This window comes from Oncorhynchus clarkii, chromosome 19 (genome assembly GCF_045791955.1).
Source record: "Oncorhynchus clarkii lewisi isolate Uvic-CL-2024 chromosome 19, UVic_Ocla_1.0, whole genome shotgun sequence".
In the NCBI taxonomy this organism is placed as follows: domain Eukaryota; kingdom Metazoa; phylum Chordata; class Actinopteri; order Salmoniformes; family Salmonidae; genus Oncorhynchus; species Oncorhynchus clarkii.
The window spans coordinates 2003953-2027938 of record NC_092165.1 but is presented as its reverse complement, the minus strand read 5'-3'; the positions used below and the strand labels follow the sequence as shown (position 1 = coordinate 2027938).

Below are 23986 nucleotides of genomic sequence, written 5' to 3'. Positions count from 1 at the left end.
CCTCTACCTTCTCAGTTCTCACCTGACCTCTACCTTCTCAGTTCTCACCTGACCTCTACCTTCTCAGTTCTCACCTGACCTCTACCTTCTCAGTTCTCACCTGACCTCTACCTTCTCAGTTCTCACCTGACCTCTACCTTCTCAGTTCTCACCTGACCTCTACCTTCTCAGTTCTCACCTGACCTCTACCTTCTCAGTTCTCACCTGACCTCTACCTTCTCAGTTCTCACCTGACCTCTACCTTCTCAGTTCTCACCTGACCTCTACCTTCTCAGTTCTCACCTGACCTCTACCTTCTCAGTTCTCACCTGACCTCTACCTTCTCAGTTCTCACCTGACCTCTACCTTCTCAGTTCTCACCTGACCTCTACCTTCTCCGTTCTCACCTGACCTCTACCTTCTCAGTTCTCACCTGACCTCTACCTTCTCAGTTCTCACCTGACCTCTACCTTCTCAGTTCTCACCTGACCTCTACCTTCTCAGTTCTCACCTGACCTCTACCTTCTCAGTTCTCACCTGACCTCTACCTTCTCAGTTCTCACCTGACCTCTCAGTTCTCACCTAGTTCTCACCTGACCTCTACCTTCTCAGTTCTCACCTGACCTCTACCTTCTCAGTTCTCACCTGACCTCTACCTTCTCAGTTCTCACCTGACCTCTACCTTCTCAGTTCTCACCTGACCTCTACCTTCTCAGTTCTCACCTGACCTCTACCTTCTCAGTTCTCACCTGACCTCTACCTTCTCAGTTCTCACCTGACCTCTACCTTCTCAGTTCTCACCTGACCTCTACCTTCTCAGTTCTCACCTGACCTCTACCTTCTCAGTTCTCACCTGACCTCTACCTTCTCAGTTCTCACCTGACCTCTACCTTCTCAGTTCTCACCTGACCTCTACCTTCTCAGTTCTCACCTGACCTCTACCTTCTCAGTTCTCACCTGACCTCTACCTTCTCAGTTCTCACCTGACCTCTACCTTCTCAGTTCTCACCTGACCTCTACCTTCTCAGTTCTCACCTGACCTCTACCTTCTCAGTTCTCACCTGACCTCTACCTTCTCAGTTCTCACCTGACCTCTACCTTCTCAGTTCTCACCTGACCTCTACCTTCTCAGTTCTCACCTGACCTCTACCTTCTCAGTTCTCACCTGACCTCTACCTTCTCAGTTCTCACCTGACCTCTACCTTCTCAGTTCTCACCTGACCTCTACCTTCTCAGTTCTCACCTGACCTCTACCTTCTCAGTTCTCACCTGACCTCTACCTTCTCAGTTCTCACCTGACCTCTACCTTCTCAGTTCTCACCTGACCTCTACCTTCTCAGTTCTCACCTGACCTCTACCTTCTCAGTTCTCACCTGACCTCTACCTTCTCAGTTCTCACCTGACCTCTACCTTCTCAGTTCTCACCTGACCTCTACCTTCTCAGTTCTCACCTGACCTCTACCTTCTCAGTTCTCACCTGACCTCTACCTTCTCAGTTCTCACCTGACCTCTACCTTCTCAGTTCTCACCTGACCTCTACCTTCTCAGTTCTCACCTGACCTCTACCTTCTCAGTTCTCACCTGACCTCTACCTTCTCAGTTCTCACCTGACCTCTACCTTCTCAGTTCTCACCTGACCTCTACCTTCTCAGTTCTCACCTGACCTCTACCTTCTCAGTTCTCACCTGACCTCTACCTTCTCAGTTCTCACCTGACCTCTACCTTCTCAGTTCTCACCTGACCTCTACCTTCTCAGTTCTCACCTGACCTCTACCTTCTCAGTTCTCACCTGACCTCTACCTTCTCAGTTCTCACCTGACCTCTACCTTCTCAGTTCTCACCTGACCTCTACCTTCTCAGTTCTCACCTGACCTCTACCTTCTCAGTTCTCACCTGACCTCTACCTTCTCAGTTCTCACCTGACCTCTACCTTCTCAGTTCTCACCTGACCTCTACCTTCTCAGTTCTCACCTGACCTCTACCTTCTCAGTTCTCACCTGACCTCTACCTTCTCAGTTCTCACCTGACCTCTACCTTCTCAGTTCTCACCTGACCTCTACCTTCTCAGTTCTCACCTGACCTCTACCTTCTCAGTTCTCACCTGACCTCTACCTTCTCAGTTCTCACCTGACCTCTACCTTCTCAGTTCTCACCTGACCTCTACCTTCTCAGTTCTCACCTGACCTCTACCTTCTCAGTTCTCACCTGACCTCTACCTTCTCAGTTCTCACCTGACCTCTACCTTCTCAGTTCTCACCTGACCTCTACCTTCTCAGTTCTCACCTGACCTCTACCTTCTCAGTTCTCACCTGACCTCTACCTTCTCAGTTCTCACCTGACCTCTACCTTCTCAGTTCTCACCTGACCTCTACCTTCTCAGTTCTCACCTGACCTCTACCTTCTCAGTTCTCACCTGACCTCTACCTTCTCAGTTCTCACCTGACCTCTACCTTCTCAGTTCTCACCTGACCTCTACCTTCTCAGTTCTCACCTGACCTCTACCTTCTCAGTTCTCACCTGACCTCTACCTTCTCAGTTCTCACCTGACCTCTACCTTCTCAGTTCTCACCTGACCTCTACCTTCTCAGTTCTCACCTGACCTCTACCTTCTCAGTTCTCACCTGACCTCTACCTTCTCAGTTCTCACCTGACCTCTACCTTCTCAGTTCTCACCTGACCTCTACCTTCTCAGTTCTCACCTGACCTCTACCTTCTCAGTTCTCACCTGACCTCTACCTTCTCAGTTCTCACCTGACCTCTACCTTCTCAGTTCTCACCTGACCTCTACCTTCTCCGTTCTCACCTGACCTCTACCTTCTCAGTTCTCACCTGACCTCTACCTTCTCAGTTCTCACCTGACCTCTTTTCATTCTCATCACTTTGTTTTGGAAAGTAATAGTTTGTTTGTTATGTTTATCTTTCTTTCTCTCCTCGCTCCTCCTCATCCTCGTCCCCTCTTACCTCATCATCCTCTCCTCCACTCGTACTTCCTTCCCCTCCCCTTCCTCTCTTCTCCCCTCTCCTCCTTTCTTGCTTCCCTCTTCCTCCCCTCTCCCCTCTCCCCTCTCCCCTCTCCCCTTTCTCCTCCTCTCTCCTCTCTCCCCTCTCCCCTCTCCCCTCTCTCTCCTCTCCTCTCTCCCCTCTTCTCCTCTCTCCTCTCCCCTCTCCCCTCTCCCCTCTCCCCTCTCCCCTTTCTCCTCCTCTCTCCTCTCTCCCCTCTCCCCTCTCTCTCCTCTCCTCCATAGTGGAGGGTTCGTAAGGAGGCGATGATGGGTTTGGCCCAGTTGTTTAAGAAGTACTGTCTCCATCATGAGGCTGGGAAGGAACAGGCCCAGAAGATCTCCTGGATCAAAGACAAGCTGCTCCACATCTACTACCAGAACAGCATCGACGACAAGTACACACACACACACACACACACACACACCTACTACCAGAACAGCATCGACGACAAGTACACACACACACACACACACACACACATCTACTACCAGAACAGCATCGACAACACACTGCGACGGACACAGACTCTTAATTAATCCTACTAAACCATTTACATGTGTTGTTTTGGGATATTCTAGGTTCTTATCCACATCTCTCTCTGTGTCTCTCTCTGTGTCTTTCTCTGTGTGTGTCTCTCTCTCTCTCTCTCTCTCTCTCTCTCTCTCTCTCTCTCTCTCTCTCTCTGTCTGTAGGTTGTTAGTAGAGAAGATATTTGCTCAGTACATGGTTCCCCACAGTCTGGACACTGAGGAGAAGATGAAATGTCTCTACTACCTGTATGCCTGTCTGGATACCAACGCTGTCAAGTTAGTGCAAACACACACACACACACACACACACACACACCTAACCAGGCCTTTTTTGGGTTAAAGTACAAACCCGTGAAAAAAACACATTTTTGGTGTGAAATCTTTTTGTCAACTTAAACGACTAAGAACAGACATAAAGTTTGTAGATGAGATAATGGATCTATATATTAAATATGATTATCTTTGAGAACTAACAGTCAGACTAAACAAAACTTAAACGACTATGGGGTGTAGTGGCTTCGTCATGGGGCTTCGTCATGGGGTGTAGTGGCTTCGTCATGGGGTGTAGTGGCTTCGTCATGGGGTGTAGTGGCTTCGTCATGGGGTGTAGTGGCTTCGTCATGGGGTGTAGTGGCTTCGTCATGGGGTGTAGTGGCTTCGTCGTGGGGTGTAGTGGCGTCGTCGTGGGGTGTAGTGGCTTCGTCATGGGGCGTAGTGGCGTCATGGGGTGTAGTGGCTTCGTCATGGGGTGTAGTGGCTTCGTCATGGGGCGTAGTGGCGTCATGGGGTGTAGTGGCTTCGTCATGGGGTGTAGTGGCTTCGTCATGGGGTGTAGTGGCGTCGTCGTGGGGTGTAGTGGCTTCGTTGTGGTGTGTAGTGGCTTCGTCATGGGGCGTAGTGGCTTCGTCATGGGGTGTAGTGGCTTCGTCATGGGTTGTAGTGGCTTCGTCATGGGGTGTAGTGGCTTCGTCATGGGGTGTAGTGGCGTCGTCATGGGATGTAGTGGCTTCGTCATGGGGTGTAGTGGCTTTGTCATGGGGTGTAGTGGCGTCGTCATGGGGTGTAGTGGCTTCGTCATGGGGTGTAGTGGCTTCGTCATGGGGCTTCGTCATGGGGTGTAGTGGCTTCGTCATGGGGTGTAGTGGCTTCGTCATGGGGCTTCGTCATGGGGCGTAGTGGCGTCGTCATGGGGTGTAGTGGCTTCGTCATGGGGCTTCGTCGTGGGGTGTAGTGGCTTCGTCATGGGGCTTCGTCATGGGGTGTAGTGGCTTCGTCATGGGGTGTAGTGGCTTCGTCATGGGGTGTAGTGGCTTCGTCATGGGGTGTAGTGGCTTCGTCATGGGGCTTCGTCATGGGGTGTAGTGGCGTCGTCATGGGGTGTAGTGGCTTCGTCATGGGGTGTAGTGGCTTCGTCATGGGGTGTAGTGGCTTCGTCATGGGGTGTAGTGGCGTCGTCATGGGGTGTAGTGGCGTCATGGGGTGTAGTGGCTTCGTCATGGGGTGTAGTGGCTTCGTCATGGGGTGTAGTGGCTTCGTCATGGGGTGTAGTGGCGTCATGGGGTGTAGTGGCTTCGTCGTGGGGTGTAGTGGCGTCGTCGTGGGGTGTAGTGGCGTCGTCATGGGGTGTAGTGGCTTCGTCATGGGGTGTAGTGGCTTCGTCATGGGGCTTCGTCATGGGGGGTAGTGGCTTCGTCATGGGGGTGTAGTGGCTTCGTCATGGGGCTTCGTCATGGGGTGTAGTGGCGTCGTCATGGGGTGTAGTGGCTTCGTCATGGGGCGTAGTGGCGTCGTCATGGGGTGTAGTGGCTTCGTCATGGGGCTTCGTCATGGGGTGTAGTGGCTTCGTCATGGGGTTTCGTCATGGGGTATAGTGGCTTCGTCATGGGGCTTCGTCATGGGGTGTAGTGGCTTCGTCATGGGGTGTAGTGGCTTCGTGATGGGGCTTCGTCATGGGGTGTAGTGGCTTCGTCATGGGGCTTCGTCATGGGGTGTAGTGGCTTCGTCATGGGGTGTAGTGGCTTCGTCATGGGATGTAGTGGCTTCGTCATGGGATGTAGTGGCTTCGTCATGGGGTGTAGTGGCTTCGTCATGGGGCTTCGTCAGGGGGTGTAGTGGCGTCGTCATGGGGTGTAGTGGCGTCGTCATGGGGTGTAGTGGCTTCGTCATGGGGTGTAGTGGCTTCGTCATGGGGTGTAGTGGCTTCGTCATGGGGTGTAGTGGCGTCGTCATGGGGTATATAGTGGCTTCGTCATGGGGTATAGTGGCTTCGTCATGGGGCTTCGTCATGGGGTGTAGTGGCTTCGTCATGGGGTGTAGTGGCTTCGTGATGGGGTGTAGTGGCTTCGTCATGGGATGTAGTGGCTTCGTCATGGGGTATAGTGGCTTCGTCATGGGGCTTCGTCATGGGGTGTAGTGGCTTCGTCATGGGGTGTAGTGGCTTCGTCATGGGGTGTAGTGGCTTCGTGATGGGGTGTAGTGGCTTCGTCATGGGGTGTAGTGGCTTCGTCATGGGGTGTAGTGGCTTCGTCATGGGGTGTAGTGGCTTCGTCGTGGGGTGTAGTGGCTTCGTCATGGGGTGTAGTGGCTTCGTCATGGGGTGTAGTTGCGTCGTCATGGGGTGTAGTGGCGTCATGGGGTGTAGTGGCTTCGTCATGGGGTGTAGTGGCTTCGTCATGGGGTGTAGTGGCTTCGTCATGGGGTGTAGTGGCTTCGTCATGGGGTGTAGTGGCTTCGTCATGGGGTGTAGTGGCTTCGTCATGGGGTGTAGTGGCGTCGTCATGGGGTGTAGTGGCGTCGTCATGGGGTGTAGTGGCGTCATGGGGTGTAAGGGCTTCGTCATGGGGTGTAGTGGCTTCGTCATGGGGTGTAGTGGCGTCGTCATGGGGTGTAGTGGCTTCGTCATGGGGTGTAGTGGCTTCGTCATGGGGTGTAGTGGCGTCGTCATGGGGTGTAGTGGCGTCGTCATGGGGTGTAGTGGCGTCGTCATGGGGTGTAGTGGCGTCGTCATGGGGTGTAGTGGCGTCGTCATGGGGTGTAGTGGCGTCGTCATGGGGTGTAGTGGCTTCGTCATGGGGCTTCGTCATGGGGTGTAGTGGCTTCGTCATGGGGTGTAGTGGCTTCGTCATGGGGTGTAGTGGCGTCGTCATGGGGTGTAGTGGCTTCGTCATGGGGCTTCGTCATGGGGTGTAGTGGCTTCGTCATGGGGTGTAGTGGCGTCGTCATGGGGTGTAGTGGCTTCGTCATGGGGTGTAGCGGCTTCGTCATGGGGTGTAGCGGCGTCGTCATGGGGTGTAGTGGCGTCGTCATGGGGTGTAGTGGCGTCGTCATGGGGTGTAGTGGCTTCGTCATGGGGTGTAGCGGCTTCGTCATGGGGTGTAGCGGCGTCGTCATGGGGTGTAGTGGCGTCGTCATGGGGTGTAGTGGCTTCGTCATGGGGTGTAGTGGTGTCGTCATGGGGTGTGGTGGCGTCGTCATGGGGTGTGGTGGCTTCGTCATGGGGTGTAGTGGCTTCGTCATGGGGTGTAGTGGCTTCGTCATGGGGCTTCGTCATGGGGTGTGGTGGCGTCGTCATGGGGTGTAGTGGCGTCGTCATGGGGTGTAGTGGCTTCGTCATGGGGCTTCGTCATGGGGTGTAGTGGCTTCGTCATGGGGTGTAGTGGCTTCGTCATGGGGTGTAGTGGCTTCGTCATGGGGCTTCGTCATGGGGTGTAGTGGCTTCGTCATGGGGCTTCGTCATGGGGTGTAGTGGCTTCGTCATGGGGTGTAGTGGCTTCGTCATGGGGCTTCGTCATGGGGTGTAGTGGCTTCGTCATGGGGCTTCGTCATGGGGCTTCGTCATGGGGCTTCGTCATGGGGCTTCGTCATGGGGTGTAGTGGCTTCGTCATGGGGTATATATCAATTGTAGAAAACGTCTGTAAAGTAACAAAATGGGTAAAACGTCCAGGGGTCTGAATACTTCCTGAATGGACTGATATCAGGGAAGCTGCCCCTCTCTGAAACCAGGCTGAATGGGACTGTATTGGTGTTAAGAGCACCTGGTTCCTGATATCAGGGAAGCTGCCCCTCTCTGAAACCAGGCTGAATGGGACTGTATTGGTGTTAAGAGCACCTGGTTCCTGATATCAGGGAAGCTGCCCCTCTCTGAAACCAGGCTGAATGGACTGTATTGGTGTTATGAGCACCTGGTTCCTGATATCAGGGAAGCTGCCCCTCTCTGAAACCAGGCTGAATGGACTGTATTGGTGTTAAGAGCACCTGGTTCCTGATATCAGGGAAGCTGCCCCTCTCTGAAACCAGGCTGAATGGGACTGTATTGGTGTTAAGAGCACCTGGTTCCTGATATCAGGGAAGCTGCCCCTCTCTGAAACCAGGCTGAATGGACTGTATTGGTGTTATGAGCACCTGGTTCCTGATATCAGGGAAGCTGCCCCTCTCTGAAACCAGGCTGAATGGACTGTATTGGTGTTAAGAGCACCTGGTTCCTGATATCAGGGAAGCTGCCCCTCTCTGAAACCAGGCTGAATGGGACTGTATTGGTGTTATGAGCACCTGGTTCCTGATATCAGGGAAGCTGCCCCTCTCTGAAACCAGGCTGAATGGGACTGTATTGGTGTTATGAGCACCTGGTTCCTGATATCAGGGAAGCTGCCCCTCTCTGAAACCAGGCTGAATGGACTGTATTGGTGTTATGAGCACCTGGTTCCTGATATCAGGGAAGCTGCCCCTCTCTGAAACCAGGCGGAATGGACTGTATTGGTGTTATGAGCACCTGGTTCCTGATATCAGGGAAGCTGCCCCTCTCTGAAACCAGGCTGAATGGTTATAATGAGGCCTCCTGTAGATCAGTGTTGATCCATTTCCTTCCTGATGCTGTCAGAGAGTCTTTCCAGGGTTCAGCCTGGGTTAAATGGTGGTCAGTTTGGCTTCTGGGTTAAACTATTGTATTCTGATTGTATTGTTCCATATCCTCTGTCTCTCTCTGTCTCCCTCTCTCTCTCTGTCTCTCTCTGGCTCCCTCTCTCTCTCTGTCTCTCTCTGTCTCCCTCTCTCTCTCTGTCTCTCTCTGTCTCCCTCTCTCTCTCTGTCTCCCTCTCTCTCTCTGTCTCCCTCTCTCTCTCTCGCTCTCTGTCTCTCCCTCTCTCTGTCTGTCTCTGTTTCTGTCTCTCGTCTCTGTCTCTCTCTCTCTGTCTCTCCCTCCCTTCTCCTCTCTGTCTCTCTCTCTCGCTCTCTCTCTCTTTCTGTCTCTCCCTCCCTTCTCGTCTCTGTCTCTCTCTCTCTCTCTCTCTCGCTGTCTCTCAGGGCTCTGAATGAGATGTGGAAGTGTCAGAACATGTTGAGAGGTTTGGTCAGAGAACTGCTCGACCTTCACAAACTACCTGCCGTGAGTCACGCCTCTTCATCACACCTCTTCATCACACCACACTCCTCTTCATCACACCACACGCCTCTTCATCACACCACACGCCTCTTCATCACACCACACGCCTCTTCATCACACTACACTCCTCTTCATCACACTACACTCCTCTTCATCACACCACACGCCTCTTCATTACACTACAACACATACACACACACCTCTTGTAACCTGGTCTCTTTCCTCTCTGCAGTCTGAAGCCAACACCACAGCCATGTTTGGAAAGCTGATGACCATTAGCAGTGAGTGACTTCTCTCTACCGCTGGGTTGGGGGGGGGGCACTGCTGGGTTTGGGGAGGAGGGACTGCTGGGGGAGGAGGGACTGCTGGGTTTGGGGCCTGCTGGGTTTGGGGCCGGGGGAGGGGGGACTGCTGGGTTTGGGGAGGAGGGACTGCGGTGGGAGGAGGGACTGCTGGGTTTGGGGCCTGCTGGGTTTGGGGCCGGGGGAGGGGGGACTGCTGGGTTTGGGGAGGAGGGACTGCTGGGGGAGGAGGGACTGCTGGGGGAGGAGGGACTGCTGGGTTTGGGGCTGGGGGGAGGAGGGACTGCTGGGGGGGGGACTGCTGGGTTTGGGGCCTGCTGGGTTTGGGGCCGGGGGAGGGGGGACTGCTGGGGGAGGAGGGACTGCTGGGTTTGGGGCCTGCTGGGTTTGGGGCCGGGGGAGGGGGGACTGCTGGGTTTGGGAAGGAGGGAGGAGGGACTGCTGGGGGGGGATGCTGGGTTTGGGGCTGGGGGGGGGGGACTGCTGGGTTTGGGGAGGAGGGACTGCTGGGGGCGGAGGGACTGCTGGGGGAGGAGGGACTGCTGGGTTTGGGGCTGGGGGGAGGAGGGACGGGTGGGTTGGGGGAGGAGGGAGGAGGGACTGCTGAGTTTGGGGAGGAGGGAGATTGGACTGCTGAGTTTGGGGAGGAGGGACTGCTGGGTTTGGGAAGGAGGGAGGAGGGACTGCTGGGGGGGGATGCCGGGTTTGGGGCTGGGGGGGAGGGACTGCTCGGGTGGGGGTGCTGCTGGGTTGAGGGAGGAGGGACTGCTGGGTTCAGGGAGGAGGGAGGAGGGACTGCTGGGTTTGGGGAGGAGGGACTGCTGGGTTTGGGGAGGAGGGAGGAGGGACTGCTGAGTTTGGGGAGGAGGGAGGAGGGACTGCTGAGTTTGGGGCCGGGGGAGGGGGGACTGCTGGGTTTGGGGAGGAGGGACTGCTGGGTTTGGGGCCTGCTGGGTTTGGGGCCGGGGGAGGGGGGACTGCTGGGTTTGGGGAGGAGGGACTGCTGGGGGAGGAGGGACTGCTGGGTTTGGGGCTGGGGGAGGAGGGACTGCTGGGTTTGGGGAGGAGGGAGGAGGGACTGCTGAGTTTGGGGCCTGCTGGGTTTGGGGCCGGGGGAGGGGGGACTTCTGGGTTTGGGGAGGAGGGACTGCTGGGTTTGGGGCCTGCTGGGTTTGGGGCCGGGGGAGGGGGGACTGCTGGGTTTGGGGAGGAGGGACTGCTGGGGGAGGAGGGACTGCTGGGTTTGGGGCTGGGGGAGGAGGGACTGCTGGGTTTGGGGAGGAGGGAGGAGGGACTGAGTTTGGGGAGGAGGGACTGCTGAGTTTGGGGAGGAGGGACTGCTGGGTTTGGGAAGGAGGGAGGAGGGACTGCTGGGGGGGGGGATGCTGGGTTTGGGGCTGGGGGGAGGAGGGACTGCTGGGGGGGGACTGCTGGGTTTGGGGAGGAGGGAGGAGGGACTGCTGAGTTTGGGGAGGAGGGAGGAGGGACTGCTGAGTTTGGGGAGGAGGGAGGAGGGACTGCTGGGTTTGGGAAGGAGGGAGGAGGGACTGCTGGGGGGGGGGGATGCTGGGTTTGGGCCTGGGGGACTGCTGGGTTTGGGGAGGAGGGACTGCTGGGGGAGGAGGGACTGCTGGGTTTGGGGCCTGCTGGGTTTGTGGCCGGGGGAGGGGGGGACTGCTGGGTTTGGGGAGGAGGGACTGCTGGGTTTGGGGAGGAGGGAGGAGGGACTGCTGGGTTTGGGGAGGAGGGACTGCTGGGTTTTGGGAGGAGGGACTGCTGAGTTTGGGGAGGAGGGAGGAGGGACTGCTGAGTTTGGGGCCTGCTGGGTTTGGGGCCGGGGGAGGGGGGACTGCTGGGTTTTGGGAGGAGGGACTGCTTGGGGAGGAGGGACTGCTGGGTTTGGGGCCGGGGGAGGGGGGACTGCTGGGTTTGGGGAGGAGGGACTGCTGGGTTTGGGGAGGAGGGACTGCTGAGTTTGGGGAGGAGGGAGGAGGGACTGCTGAGTTTGGGGAGGAGGGACGAGGGACTGCTGAGTTTGGGGAGGAGGGACTGCTGGGTTTGGGAAGGAGGGACTGCTGGGGGGGGATGCTGGGTTTGGGGCTGGGGGGAGGAGGGACTGCTGGGGGGGGGCTGCTGGGTTTGGGGAGGAGGGACTGCTGAGTTTGGGGAGGAGGGAGGAGGGACTGCTGGGTTTGGGGAGGAGGGAGGAGGGACTGCTGGGTTTTGGGGCGGAGGGACTGCTGAGTTTCGGGAGGAGGGAGGAGGGACTGCTGAGTTTGGGGCCTGCTGGGTTTGGGGCCGGGGGAGGGGGGACTGCTGGGTTTGGGGAGGAGGGACTGCTGGGGGAGGAGGGACTGCTGGGTTTGGGGCCTGCTGGGTTTGGGGTTGGGGGGAGGAGGGACTGCTGGGGGGGGACTGCTGGGTTTGGGGAGGAGGGAGATGGGACTGCTGAGTTTGGGGAGGAGGGAGGAGGGACTGCTGAGTTTGGGGAGGAGGGACTTCTGGGTTTGGGAAGGAGGGAGGAGGGACTGCCTGGGTGGGGGGAATGCTGGGTTTGGGGCTGGGGGGAGGAGGGACTGCTGGGGGGGGACTGCTGGGTTTGGTGAGGAGGGACTGCTGTGTGGGGAGGAGGGAGGAGGGACTGCTGGGTTTGGTGAGGAGGGAGGAGGGACTGCTGGGTTTGGGGAGGAGGGACTGCTGGGTTTTGGGGAGTAGGGACTGCTGTTTGGGGAGGAGGGAGGAGGGACTGCTGAGTTTGGGGAGGAGGGAGGGGAGGGACTGCTGGGGAGGAGGGAGGAGGGACTGCTGGGTTTGGGGAGGAGGGACTGCTGGGTTTGGGGAGAGGAGGGACTGCTGGGTTTTGGGGAGGAGGAGGGACTGCTGGGTTTTGGGGAGGAGGAGGGACTGCTGGGTTTTGGGGAGGAGGAGGGACTGCTGGGTTTGAGGGGGAGGAGGGACTGCTGGGTTTGGGGCTGGGGGGAGGGGTGACTCCTGGGTTTAGGGCTGGGGGTGGGGTGACTCCTGGGTTTGGGGCTGGGGGGAGGGGCGACTCCTGGGTTTGGGGCTGGGGGGAGGGGCGACTCCTGGGTTTGGGGCTGGGGGGAGGGGCTGACTCCTGGGTTTGGGGCTGGGGGGAGGGGCGACTCCTGGGTTTGGGGCTGGGGGGAGGGGCGACTCCTGGGTTTGGGGCTGGGGGGAGGGGCGACTCCTGGGTTTGGGGCTGGGGGGAGGGGCTGACTCCTGGGTTTGGGGCTGGGGGGAGGGGCGACTCCTGGGTTTGGGGCTGAGGGGAGGGGGGATAGTCGTCGTGTATGCATGCTAATGTTTCACAATAAAACACATTTGGAATGACACTCCCTCTCTCTCCCCTCTCTCCTTTTTTCTCTCTCCCGCTAATCCTCCCCCTCTCTCTCTCTCTTTTCTACTCCCTCTCCCCCCCCCCCAGAGAACCTCCCTGATGCTGGTAAGGCCCAGGACTTCATGAAGCGGTTTAACCAGGTGTTAGGAGAAGATGAGAAGCTCAGAGTCCAGCTGGATACTCTCATCAGCCCAACCTGCTCCTGTAAACAGGCTGAACTCTGTGTGGTGAGAACACACACACACACACACACACCAACACACACACACACCAACACACACACACGCTGGCCTTCTAGACAGAGTTTCAAATAAAAAGCCATATCTCAGACTGGCCAATAAAAATAAAAGATTAAGATGGGAAAAGAACACAGACACTGGACAGAGGAACTCTGCCTAGAAGGCCAGTATCCCGGAGTCTCCTCTTCACTGTTGACGTTGAGACTGGACAGAGGAACTCTGCCTAGAAGGCCAGCATCCCGGAGTCACCTCTTCACTGTTGACGTTGAGACTGGACAGAGGAACTCTGCCTAGAAGGCCAGCATCCCGGAGTCTCCTCTTCACTGTTGACGTTGAGACTGGACAGAGGAACTCTGCCTAGAAGGACAGCATCCCAGAGTCTCCTCTTCACTGTTGATGTTGAGACTGGACAGAGGAACTCTGCCTAGAAGGACAGCATCCTGGAGTCTCCTCTTCACTGTTGACGTTGAGACTGGACAGAGGAACTCTGCCTAGAAGGCCAGCATCCTGGAGTCTCCTCTTCACTGTTGACGTTGAGACTGGACAGAGGAACTCTGCCTAGAAGGCCAGTATCCCGGAGTCGCCTCTTCACTGTTGACGTTGAGACTGGACAGAGGAACTCTGCCTAGAAGGCCAGCATCCCGGAGTCTCCTCTTCACTGTTGACGTTGAGACTGGACAGAGGAACTCTGCCTAGAAGGCCAGCATCCCGGAGTCTCCTCTTCACTGTTGACGTTGAGACTGGACAGAGGAACTCTGCCTAGAAGGACAGCATCCCGGGGTCTCCTCTTCACTGTTGATGTTGAGACTGGACAGAGGAACTCTGCCTAGAAGGCCAGCATCCCGGAGTCTCCTCTTCACTGTTGACGTTGAGACTGGACAGAGGAACTCTGCCTAGAAGGACAGCATCCCGGAGTCACCTCTTCACTGTTGACGTTGAGACTGGACAGAGGAACTCTGCCTAGAAGGACAGCATCCCGGAGTCGCCTCTTCACTGTTGACGTTGAGACTGGACAGAGGAACTCTGCCTAGAGGACAGCATCCCAGAGTCTCCTCTTCACTGTTGACGTTGAGACTGGACAGAGGAACTCTGCCTAGAAGGCCAGCATCCCAGAGTCTCCTCTTCACTGTTGACGTTGAGACTGGACAGAGGAACTCTGCCTAGAAGGACAGCATCCCGGAGTCTCCTCTTCACTGTTGACGTTGAGACTGGACAGAGGAACTCTGCCTAGAAGGACAGCATCCCGGAGTCTCCTCTTCACTGTTGACGTTGTGACTGGACAGAGGAACTCTGCCTAGAAGGACAGCATCCCGGAGTCTCCTCTTCACTGTTGACGTTGAGACTGGACAGAGGAACTCTGCCTAGAAGGACAGCATCCCGGAGTCTCCTCTTCACTGTTGACGTTGAGACTGGACAGAGGAACTCTGCCTAGAAGGACAGCATCCCGGAGTCACCTCTTCACTGTTGACGTTGAGACTGGACAGAGGAACTCTGCCTAGAAGGACAGCATCCCGGAGTCGCCCCTTCAGTTGTTGACGTTGAGACTGGACAGATGAACTCTGCCTAGAAGGCCAGCATCCCGGAGTCGCCTCTTCACTGTTGACATTGAGACTGGACAGAGGAACTCTGCCTAGAAGGCCAGCATCCCAGAGTCGCCTCTTCACTGTTGACGTTGAGACTGGACAGAGGAACTCTGCCTAGAAGGACAGCATCCCGGAGTCTTCTCTTCACTGTTGACGTTGAGACTGGACAGAGGAACTCTGCCTAGAAGGCCAGCATCCCGGAGTCGCCCCTTCAGTTGTTGACGTTGAGACTGGACAGATGAACTCTGCCTAGAAGGCCAGCATCCCAGAGTCGCCTCTTCACTGTTGATGTTGAGACTGGACAGAGGAACTCTGCCTAGAAGGCCAGCATCCCGGAGTCGCCCCTTCAGTTGTTGACGTTGAGACTGGACAGAGGAACTCTGCCTAGAAGGCCAGCATCCAGGAGTCGCCTCTTCACTGTTGACGTTGAGACTGGACAGAGGAACTCTGCCTAGAAGGCCAGCATCCCAGAGTCGCCTCTTCACTGTTGACGTTGAGACTGGACAGAGGAACTCTGCCTAGAAGGCCAGCATCCCGGAGTCGCCTCTTCACTGTTGACGTTGAGACTGGACAGAGGAACTCTGCCTAGAAGGCCAGCATCCAGGAGTCGCCTCTTCACTGTTGGCGTGGAGACTAATGTTTTGCGGGTACTATTTAATGAAGCTGCCAGTTGAGGACTTGTGAGGCGTCTGTTTCTCAAACTAGACACTCTAATGTACTTGTCCTCTCGCTCAGTTGTGCACCGGGGCCTCCCACTCCTCTTTCTATTCTGGTTAGAGCCAGTTTGCGCTGTTCTGTGAAGGGAGTAGTACACAGCGTTGTACGAAATCATCAGTTTCTTGGCAATTTCTCACATGGAATAGCCTTCATTTCTCAGAACAAGAATAGACTGACGAGTTCTCCGAAGAAAGTTCTATGTTTCTTGCCAATTTTGAGCCTGTAATCGAACCCACAAAGGCCGATGCTCCAGATACTCAGCAAGTGTTATACATAGGTTTAAAGATGAAGTTCTTGTTAATCCAACCACGGTGTCAGATTTCAAAAAAGCTTTACGACGAAAGCATACCATGCGATAATCTGAGAACAGCGCCCAGCAGACAAATCATTACAAACATTTACCAGCCAAGTAGAAGAGTTACAAAAGTCAGAAATGGTGATAAAATGAATCACTTACCGTTGATGATCTTCATATGTTTGCACTCACAAGACTCCCAGTTACTCAATAAATGTTCATTTTGTTTTCGATAAAGCCCCTCTTTATATCCAAAAACCTCCGTTTTGTTCAGTAATCCACAGGCTCAAACGCAGTCACAACAGACAGACGAAACATCCTAATAGTATCCGTAAAGTTCGTAGAAACATTTCAAACGATGTTTATAATCGATCCTCAGGTTGTTTTTAGTCGTAATAATCAATAATATTTCAACCGGACAATATCTTTGTCAATATGAAAGGAAAACAAGAAAGGCTCTCTGTCGTGCATGAAAAACCTCTGGGACACTGCAGTGTCCACTCAGAGTGGTCTTACTCCCTCATTTTTCAGAATACAAGCCTGAAACAATTTCTAAAGACTGTTGACATCTAGTGGAAGCCATAGGAACTACAATCTGGAGTCCTAAATCAATGGAATCTGTAAAGGCAGTCAATGGAAAACTACAAACATAAAACAATCCCACTTCCTGGATGGATTCTTCTCAGGTTTTCGAGCATATACATAGTCATTTACAACATTAACGATGTCTAAACTGTATTTCTGAGCAATTTAATGTTAATTTAAATGGACAAAATAAATGTGCTTTTCTTTCAAAAACAAGAACATTTCTAAGTGACCCCCAACTTTTGAACGGTTGTGTATTTCAGAGGGGAGATTACCAGTTAGGTATTGATCGTGTATTTCAGAGGGAGATTACCAGTTAGATATTGATTGTGTATTTCAGAGGGAATAGTACCAGTTAGATATTGATCGTGTATTTCAGAGGGAATAGTACCAGTTAGATATTGATCGTGTATTTCAGAGGGAGATTACCAGTTAGATATTGATTGTGTATTTCAGAGGGAATAGTACCAGTTAGATATTGATCGTGTATTTCAGAGGGAGATTACCAGTTAGATATTGATTGTGTTTTTCAGAGGGAGATTACCAGTTAGATATTGATCGTGTATTTCAGAGGGAGATTACCAGTTAGATATTGATCGTGTATTTCAGAGGGAATAGTACCAGTTAGATATTGATCGTGTATTTCAGAGGGAGATTACCAGTTAGATATTGATCGTGTATTTCAGTGGGAACTGTACCAGTTAGATATTGATTGTGTTTTTCAGAGGGAGATTACTCGTAAACTGACGTTCCCTAAGCAGCCCACCAACCCTTTCCTGGAGATGGTGAAGTTCCTGTTGGAACGCATCGCTCCCGTCCACATCGACTCCGAGGCCATCAGGTAAATAAATGGTGTGTGTGTGTGTGTTATATGTGGTGTCTCTCTGCTCTGGTCTAGCTGTTGAGTAGAGGTTATATAATGTTATATGTGATGTCTCTCTGCTCTGGTCTAGCTACTGAATAAGAGGTTATATAATGTTATATGTGATGTCTCTCTGCTCAGTGCTCTGGTCAAGCTGCTGAATAAGAGGTTATATAAGGTTATATGTGATGTCTCTCTGCTCTGGTCTAGCTACTGAATAAGAGGTTATATAATGTTATATGTGATGTCTCTCTGCTCTGGTCTAGCTGTTGAATAAGAGGTTATATAATGTTATATGTGATGTCTCTCTGCTCTGGTCAAGCTGCTGAATAAGAGGTTATATAATGTTATATGTGATGTCTCTCTGCTCAGTGCTCTGGTCAAGCTGCTGAATAAGAGGTTATATAATGTTATATGTGATGTCTCTCTGCTCTGGTCTAGCTGCTGAATAAGAGGTTATATGTGATGTCTCTCTGCTCTGGTCTAGCTGCTGAATAAGAGGTTATATGTGATGTCTCTCTGCTCTGGTCTAGCTGCTGAATAAGAGGTTATATAATGTTATATGTGATGTCTCTCTGCTCTGGTCTAGCTGCTGAATAAGAGGTTATATGTGATGTCTCTCTGCTCTGGTCTAGCTGTTGAATAAGAGGTTATATGTGATGTCTCTCTGCTCTGGTCTAGCTGCTGAATAAGAGGTTATATGTGATGTCTCTCTGCTCTGGTCTAGCTGCTGAATAAGAGGTTATATGTGATGTCTCTCTGCTCTGGTCTAGCTGCTGAATAAGAGGTTATATGTGATGTCTCTCTGCTCTGGTCTAGCTGCTGAATAAGAGGTTATATAATGTTATATGTGATATCTCTCTGCTCTGGTCTAGCTGCTGAATAAGAGGTTATATGTGATGTCTCTCTGCTCTGGTCTAGCTGTTGAATAAGAGGTTATATGTGATGTCTCTCTGCTCTGGTCTAGCTGCTGAATAAGAGGTTATATGTGATGTCTCTCTGCTCTGGTCTAGCTGCTGAATAAGAGGTTATATGTGATGTCTCTCTGCTCTGGTCTAGCTGTTGAATAAGAGGTTATATAATGTTATATGTGATATCTCTCTGCTCTGGTCTAGCTGCTGAATAAGAGGTTATATGTGATGTCTCTCTGCTCTGGTCTAGCTGCTGAATAAGAGGTTATATGTGATGTCTCTCTGCTCTGGTCTAGCTGCTGAATAAGAGGTTATATGTGATGTCTCTCTGCTCTGGTCTAGCTGTTGAATAAGAGGTTATATGTGATGTCTCTCTGCTCTGGTCTAGCTGCTGAATAAGAGGTTATATGTGATATCTCTCTGCTCTGGTCTAGCTGTTGAATAAGAGGTTATATGTGATGTCTCTCTGCTCTGGTCTAGCTGCTGAATAAGAGGTTATATGTGATGTCTCTCTGCTCTGGTCTAGCTGCTGAATAAGAGGTTATATGTGATGTCTCTCTGCTCTGGTCTAGCTGCTGAATAAGAGGTTATATGTGATGTCTCTCTGCTCTGGTCAAGCTGCTGAATAAGAGGTTATATGTGATGTCTCTCTGCTCTGGTCTAGCTGCTGAATAAGAGGTTATATGTGATGTCTCTCTGCTCTGGTCTAGCTGCTGAATAAGAGGTTATATGTGATGTCTCTCTGCTCTGGTCTAGCTGCTGAATAAGAGGTTATATGTGATGTCTCTCTGCTCTGGTCTAGCTGTTGAATAAGAGGTTATATAATGTTATATGTGATATCTCTCTGCTCTGGTCTAGCTGCTGAATAAGAGGTTATATGTGATGTCTCTCTGCTCTGGTCTAGCTGCTGAATAAGAGGTTATATGTGATGTCTCTCTGCTCTGGTCTAGCTGCTGAATAAGAGGTTATATGTGATGTCTCTCTGCTCTGGTCTAGCTGCTGAATAAGAGGTTATATGTGATGTCTCTCTGCTCTGGTCTAGCTGTTGAATAAGAGGTTATATGTGATGTCTCTCTGCTCTGGTCTAGCTGTTGAATAAGAGGTTATATGTGATGTCTCTCTGCTCTGGTCTAGCTGCTGAATAAGAGGTTATATGTGATGTCTCTCTGCTCTGGTCTAGCTGCTGAATAAGAGGTTATATGTGATGTCTCTCTGCTCTGGTCTAGCTGCTGAATAAGAGGTTATATGTGATGTCTCTCTGCTCTGGTCTAGCTGTTGAATAAGAGGTTATATGTGATGTCTCTCTGCTCTGGTCTAGCTGTTGAATAAGAGGTTATATGTGATGTCTCTCTGCTCTGGTCTAGCTGCTGAATAAGAGGTTACATAATGTTATATGTGATGTCTCTCTGCTCTGGTCTAGCTGTTGAATAAGAGGTTATATGTGATGTCTCTCTGCTCTGGTCTAGCTGTTGAATAAGAGGTTATATGTGATGTCTCTCTGCTCTGGTCTAGCTGCTGAATAAGAGGTTATATAATGTTATATGTGATATCTCTCTGCTCTCTGCTCTGGTCTAGCTGTTGAATAAGAGGTTATATGTGATGTCTCTCTGCTCAGTGCTCTGGTCAAGCTGCTGAATAAGTCTATCGAGGGAACGGCTGATGATGATGAGGAAGGTGTCACACCAGACACCGCCATCCGCTCTGGACTGGAACTACTGAAGGTATGGATGGAGGGATGAGGAGAGAGGGAGGGAGGGAGGGAGGGGACGAGAGGGAGGGAGGGAAGGGACGAGGAGAGGGAGGGAGGGGAGGAGAGGGGGGAGGGGACGAGAGGGATGGAGGGAGGGGACGAGAGGGATGGAGGGAGGGGACGAGAGGGAGGGAGGGAGGGGAGGAGAGGGATGGAGGGGGGGGGGAGAGGGATGGAGGGGACGAGGAGAGGGGGGGGGGGACTGGTGGATGAATGGACAGATTAATAACTTTTGCTTGTCTTTCTCCTCCTCTTTCTTGTCTTCCACCTCTCCTCTCTTCTCTCCTCCTCTTCCTTGTCTTCCTCCTTCTCCTCCTCCTCCTCCTCTTCCTCCTCTCCTCCAGGTTCTGTCCTTCACCCACCCCACAGCGTTCCACTCTGCTGAGACGTATGAGTCTCTGCTTCAGTGTCTGAAGATGGAGGATGACAAGGTGGCTGAGGCGGCCATTCAGATCTTCAGGAACACGGGACAGAAAATAGAGACCGAGCTACAGCAGATACGATCGTAAGAGAGGGAGGGAGGGAGAGACCGGGAGGGGGGGAGAGAGACAGGGAGGGAGGGGGAGGCAGGGAGAGACAGGCCATTCAGATCTTCAGGAACACGGGACAGAAAATAGAGACCGAACTACAGCAGATACGATCGTAAGAGAGGGAGGGGGGGAGGGAGAGGCAGGGTGGGAGGGGGAGGCAGGGAGAGACAGGCCATTCAGATCTTCAGGAACACGGGACAGAAAATAGAGACCGAGCTACAGCAGATACGATCGTAAGAGAGGGAGGGAGGGAGAGACCGGGAGGGGGGGAGAGACCGGGAGGGAGGGGGAGGGAGGGAGAGACTGGGTGGATAGTTAATTTATGGGTTAAAGGGTCCATGACTGTAGTCAGTCTGTTAACCTCCTCTCCTCTCCTCCCTGTAGTCAGTCTGTTAACCTCCTCTCCTTCCTCCCTGTAGTCAGTCTGTTAACCTCCTCTCCTCTCCTCCCTGTAGTCAGTCTGTTAACCTCCTCTCCTTCCTGTAGTCAGTCTGTTAACCTCCTCTCCTCCCTGTAGTCAGTCTGTTAACCTCCTCTCCTCCCTGTAGTCAGTCTGTTAACCTCCTCTCCTTCCTCCCTGTAGTCAGTCTGTTAACCTCCTCTCCTCTCCTCCCTGTAGTCAGTCTGTTAACCTCCTCTCCTTCCTGTAGTCAGTCTGTTAACCTCCTCTCCTCCCTGTAGTCAGTCTGTTAACCTCCTCTCCTCCCTGTAGTCAGTCTGTTAACCTCCTCTCCTTCCTGTAGTCAGTCTGTTAACCTCCTCTCCTTCCTGTAGTCAGTCTGTTAACCTCCTCTCCTTCCTCCCTGTAGTCAGTCTGTTAACCTCCTCTCCTTCCTCCCTGTAGTCAGTCTGTTAACCTCCTCTCCTCCCTGTAGTCAGTCTGTTAACCTCTTCTCCTTCCTGTAGTCAGTCTGTTAACCTCCTCTCCTCCCTGTAGTCAGTCTGTTAACCTCCTCTCCTTCCTCCCTGTAGTCAGTCTGTTAACCTCCTCTCCTTTCTGTAGTCAGTCTGTTAACCTCCTCTCCTCCCTGTAGTCAGTCTGTTAACCTCTTCTCCTTCCTGTAGTCAGTCTGTTAACCTCCTCTCCTCCCTGTAGTCAGTCTGTTAACCTCCTCTCCTCCCTGTAGTCAGTCTGTTAACCTCCTCTCCTCCCTGTAGTCAGTCTGTTAACCTCCTCTCCTCCCTGTAGTCAGTCTGTTAACCTCCTCTCCTCCCTGTAGTCAGTCTGTTAACCTCCTCTCCTCCCTGTAGTCAGTCTGTCAACCTCCTCTCCTCCCTGTAGTCAGTCTGTTAACCTCCTCTCCTCCCTGTAGTCAGTCTGTCAACCTCCTCTCGTCCCTGTATTCAGTCTGTTTAACTCCTCTCCTCCCTGTAGTCAGTCTGTTAACCTCCTCTCCTCCCTGTAGTCAGTCTGTTAACCTCCTCTCCTCCCTGTAGTCAGTCTGTTAACCTCCTCTCCTCCCTGTAGTCAGTCTGTTAACCTCCTCTCCTTCCTGTAGTCAGTCTGTTAACCTCCTCTCCTTCCTCCCTGTAGTCAGTCTGTTAACCTCCTCTCCTCCCTCCCTGTAGTCAGTCTGTTAACCTCCTCTCCTCCCTGTAGTCAGTCTGTTAACCTCCTCTCCTCCCTGTAGTCAGTCTGTTAACCTCCTCTCCTTCCTGTAGTCAGTCTGTTAACCTCCTCTCCTTCCTGTAGTCAGTCTGTTAACCTCCTCTCCTTCCTCCCTGTAGTCAGTCTGTTAACCTCCTCTCCTCCCTGTAGTCAGTCTGTTAACCTCCTCTCCTTCCTCCCTGTAGTCAGTCTGTTAACCTCCTCTCCTCCCTGTAGTCAGTCTGTTAACCTCCTCTCCTTCCTCCCTGTAGTCAGTCTGTTAACCTCCTCTCCTGCCTCCCTGTTGTCAGTCTGTTAACCTCCTCTCCTCCCTGTAGTCAGTCTGTTAACCCACTCTCCTTCCTCCCTGTAGTCAGTCTGTTAACCTCCTCTCCTTCCTCGCTGTAGTCAGTCTGTTAACCCACTCTCCTTCCTCCCTGTAGTCAGTCTGTCAACCTCCTCTCCAGTCCCTGTAGTCAGTCTGTTAACCTCCTCTCCTTCCTCCCTGTAGTCAGTCTGTTAACCTCCTCTCCTCCCTGTAGTCAGTCTGTCAACCTCCTCTCCTCCCTCCCTGTAGTCAGTCTGTTAACCTCCTCTCCTCCCTGCCTGTAGTCAGTCTGTTAACCTCCTCTCCTCCCTGTAGTCAGTCTGTTAACCTCCTCTCCTTCCTCCCTGTAGTCAGTCTGTCAACCTCCTCTCCTTCCTCCCTGTAGTCAGTCTGTTAACCTCCTCTCCTCTCCTCCCTGTAGTCAGTCTGTTAACCTCCTCTCCTTCCTCCCTGTAGTCAGTCTGTTAACCCACTCTCCTTCCTCCCTGTAGTCAGTCTGTTAACCTCCTCTCCTTCCTCCCTGTAGTCAGTCTGTCAACCTCCTCTCCAGTCCCTGTAGTCAGTCTGTCAACCTCCTCTCCTTCCTCCCTGTAGTCAGTCTGTTAACCTCCTCTCCTCCCTGTAGTCAGTCTGTTAACCTCCTGTCCCCCCCCCAGGACCCTGATCCCAGTCCTTCATCAGAAGGCTAAACGTGGGACCCCCCACCAGGCCAAACAGGCTGTCCACTGTATCCACGCCATCTTCTGTAACAAGGAGGTCCAGCTGGCGCAGATCTTTGAGGTAACACACACACACACACACACACACACACACACACACACAGACACACACACACACACACACACACACACACACACACAGAGAGATAGAGTAGGGCTTTTGCTGTTAAGTGATACTAAAGTGCCAATAGAAAAGTCTTGTATTTCGTCATATTTTGTTACTAAAAACTCTGTCAAAGTGGGAGGTAAAAAAATATATTGATTATTAGATAAATATTCACCCTCCCGGAGTCAATACATGTTAAGATACGATCAAATCACGATCCAATCAATACAGTCCATCTTTAATTATATGAGCCTCACCATGGCCCTGTGACTCTCGGATCAATTCAGTGTCTATAAATGAATTCTCTGAGAGAGGAGTATCCCATAGCCAGGCAGCATTACAAAACAGTTGTTAGTATCATTTATAACCAAGACACACCCACCTCGACCCCCTCTCGACGAATAACAGATCTTAGTAACAGTTCACAAAGATCCTTTTACTTGAGAGAGAGGAGTAGCCCATAGCTAGATAGCATTAGCTATACATTATCATTCAGTTTGGTCTCATAAACGAAGTTCTTATCTCGTTCTTGGTACCACATAGGACCAAAACATTACCTCATCCAATGGCATATATCAATTGTCAATTATAGATACCCTCATCTCAAATACACCCCCTCCTGGACAAGATCTGAAAAGACACTGAGCCTCCTAGGTCATAGGTCATATACTAGGTCAAGATAAGGGCAACCTCAGAGGGGACATACAACACTGAGCCTCTTAGGTCCTAGGTCATATACTAGATCAAGATAAGGGCAACCTCAGAGGAGACACAACACTGAGCCTCCTAGGTCCTAGGTCATATACTAGGTCAAGATAAGGGCAACCTCAGAGGGGACATACAATAGTTAGACACATTCCCATAAGAAGACAAGCCTCCATTCTGTCCTCCTCCCCTTCCGATATTCTGCATATCACCACATGGTTTAACAGACACATTGACATATGAAGACAAGCCTGACCTCTCCTCTCTCTGGGGCCCCTAGTGACTAAACCCGAGCAGAGAAGAAGGGATAACTGCCAACAGTATTATCCAAAACATCCTAATGACAAATATCCCAAATATTCAATATTATATAATTAAAACATCTTATTTATCAATCACTAATTCTGATTCTGCCCCAACAGTCTCTAAGAGCTTTAAACACCTGGATTGTAAATGATTAGCCCATGTATAATTCTTCAAGCTCTGTCCAGATGTTGGGGATCATGGCTAGACGGCCA

At 52.3% G+C, this 23986-nt stretch overlaps 1 protein-coding gene across 4 annotated transcripts in view; it reads left to right on the top strand.

Annotated features, from left to right (window-relative positions):
* The window catches only part of LOC139374580 (PDS5 cohesin associated factor A), an 85453-nt gene that overhangs the window by 33752 nt on the left and 27715 nt on the right, over window positions 1-23986 (top strand). For all 4 annotated transcript variants that reach the window (XM_071115583.1, XM_071115584.1, XM_071115585.1 and 1 more), the window contains 9 exons: window positions 3225-3376; window positions 3675-3788; window positions 8812-8893; window positions 9123-9171; window positions 12638-12777; window positions 16695-16810; window positions 19358-19463; window positions 19837-19997; window positions 22595-22718. In XM_071115583.1, the coding sequence (XP_070971684.1) occupies window positions 3225-3376; window positions 3675-3788; window positions 8812-8893; window positions 9123-9171; window positions 12638-12777; window positions 16695-16810; window positions 19358-19463; window positions 19837-19997; window positions 22595-22718 (1044 nt within the window). The remainder of the gene's footprint in view (window positions 1-3224; window positions 3377-3674; window positions 3789-8811; window positions 8894-9122; window positions 9172-12637; window positions 12778-16694; window positions 16811-19357; window positions 19464-19836; window positions 19998-22594; window positions 22719-23986) is intronic.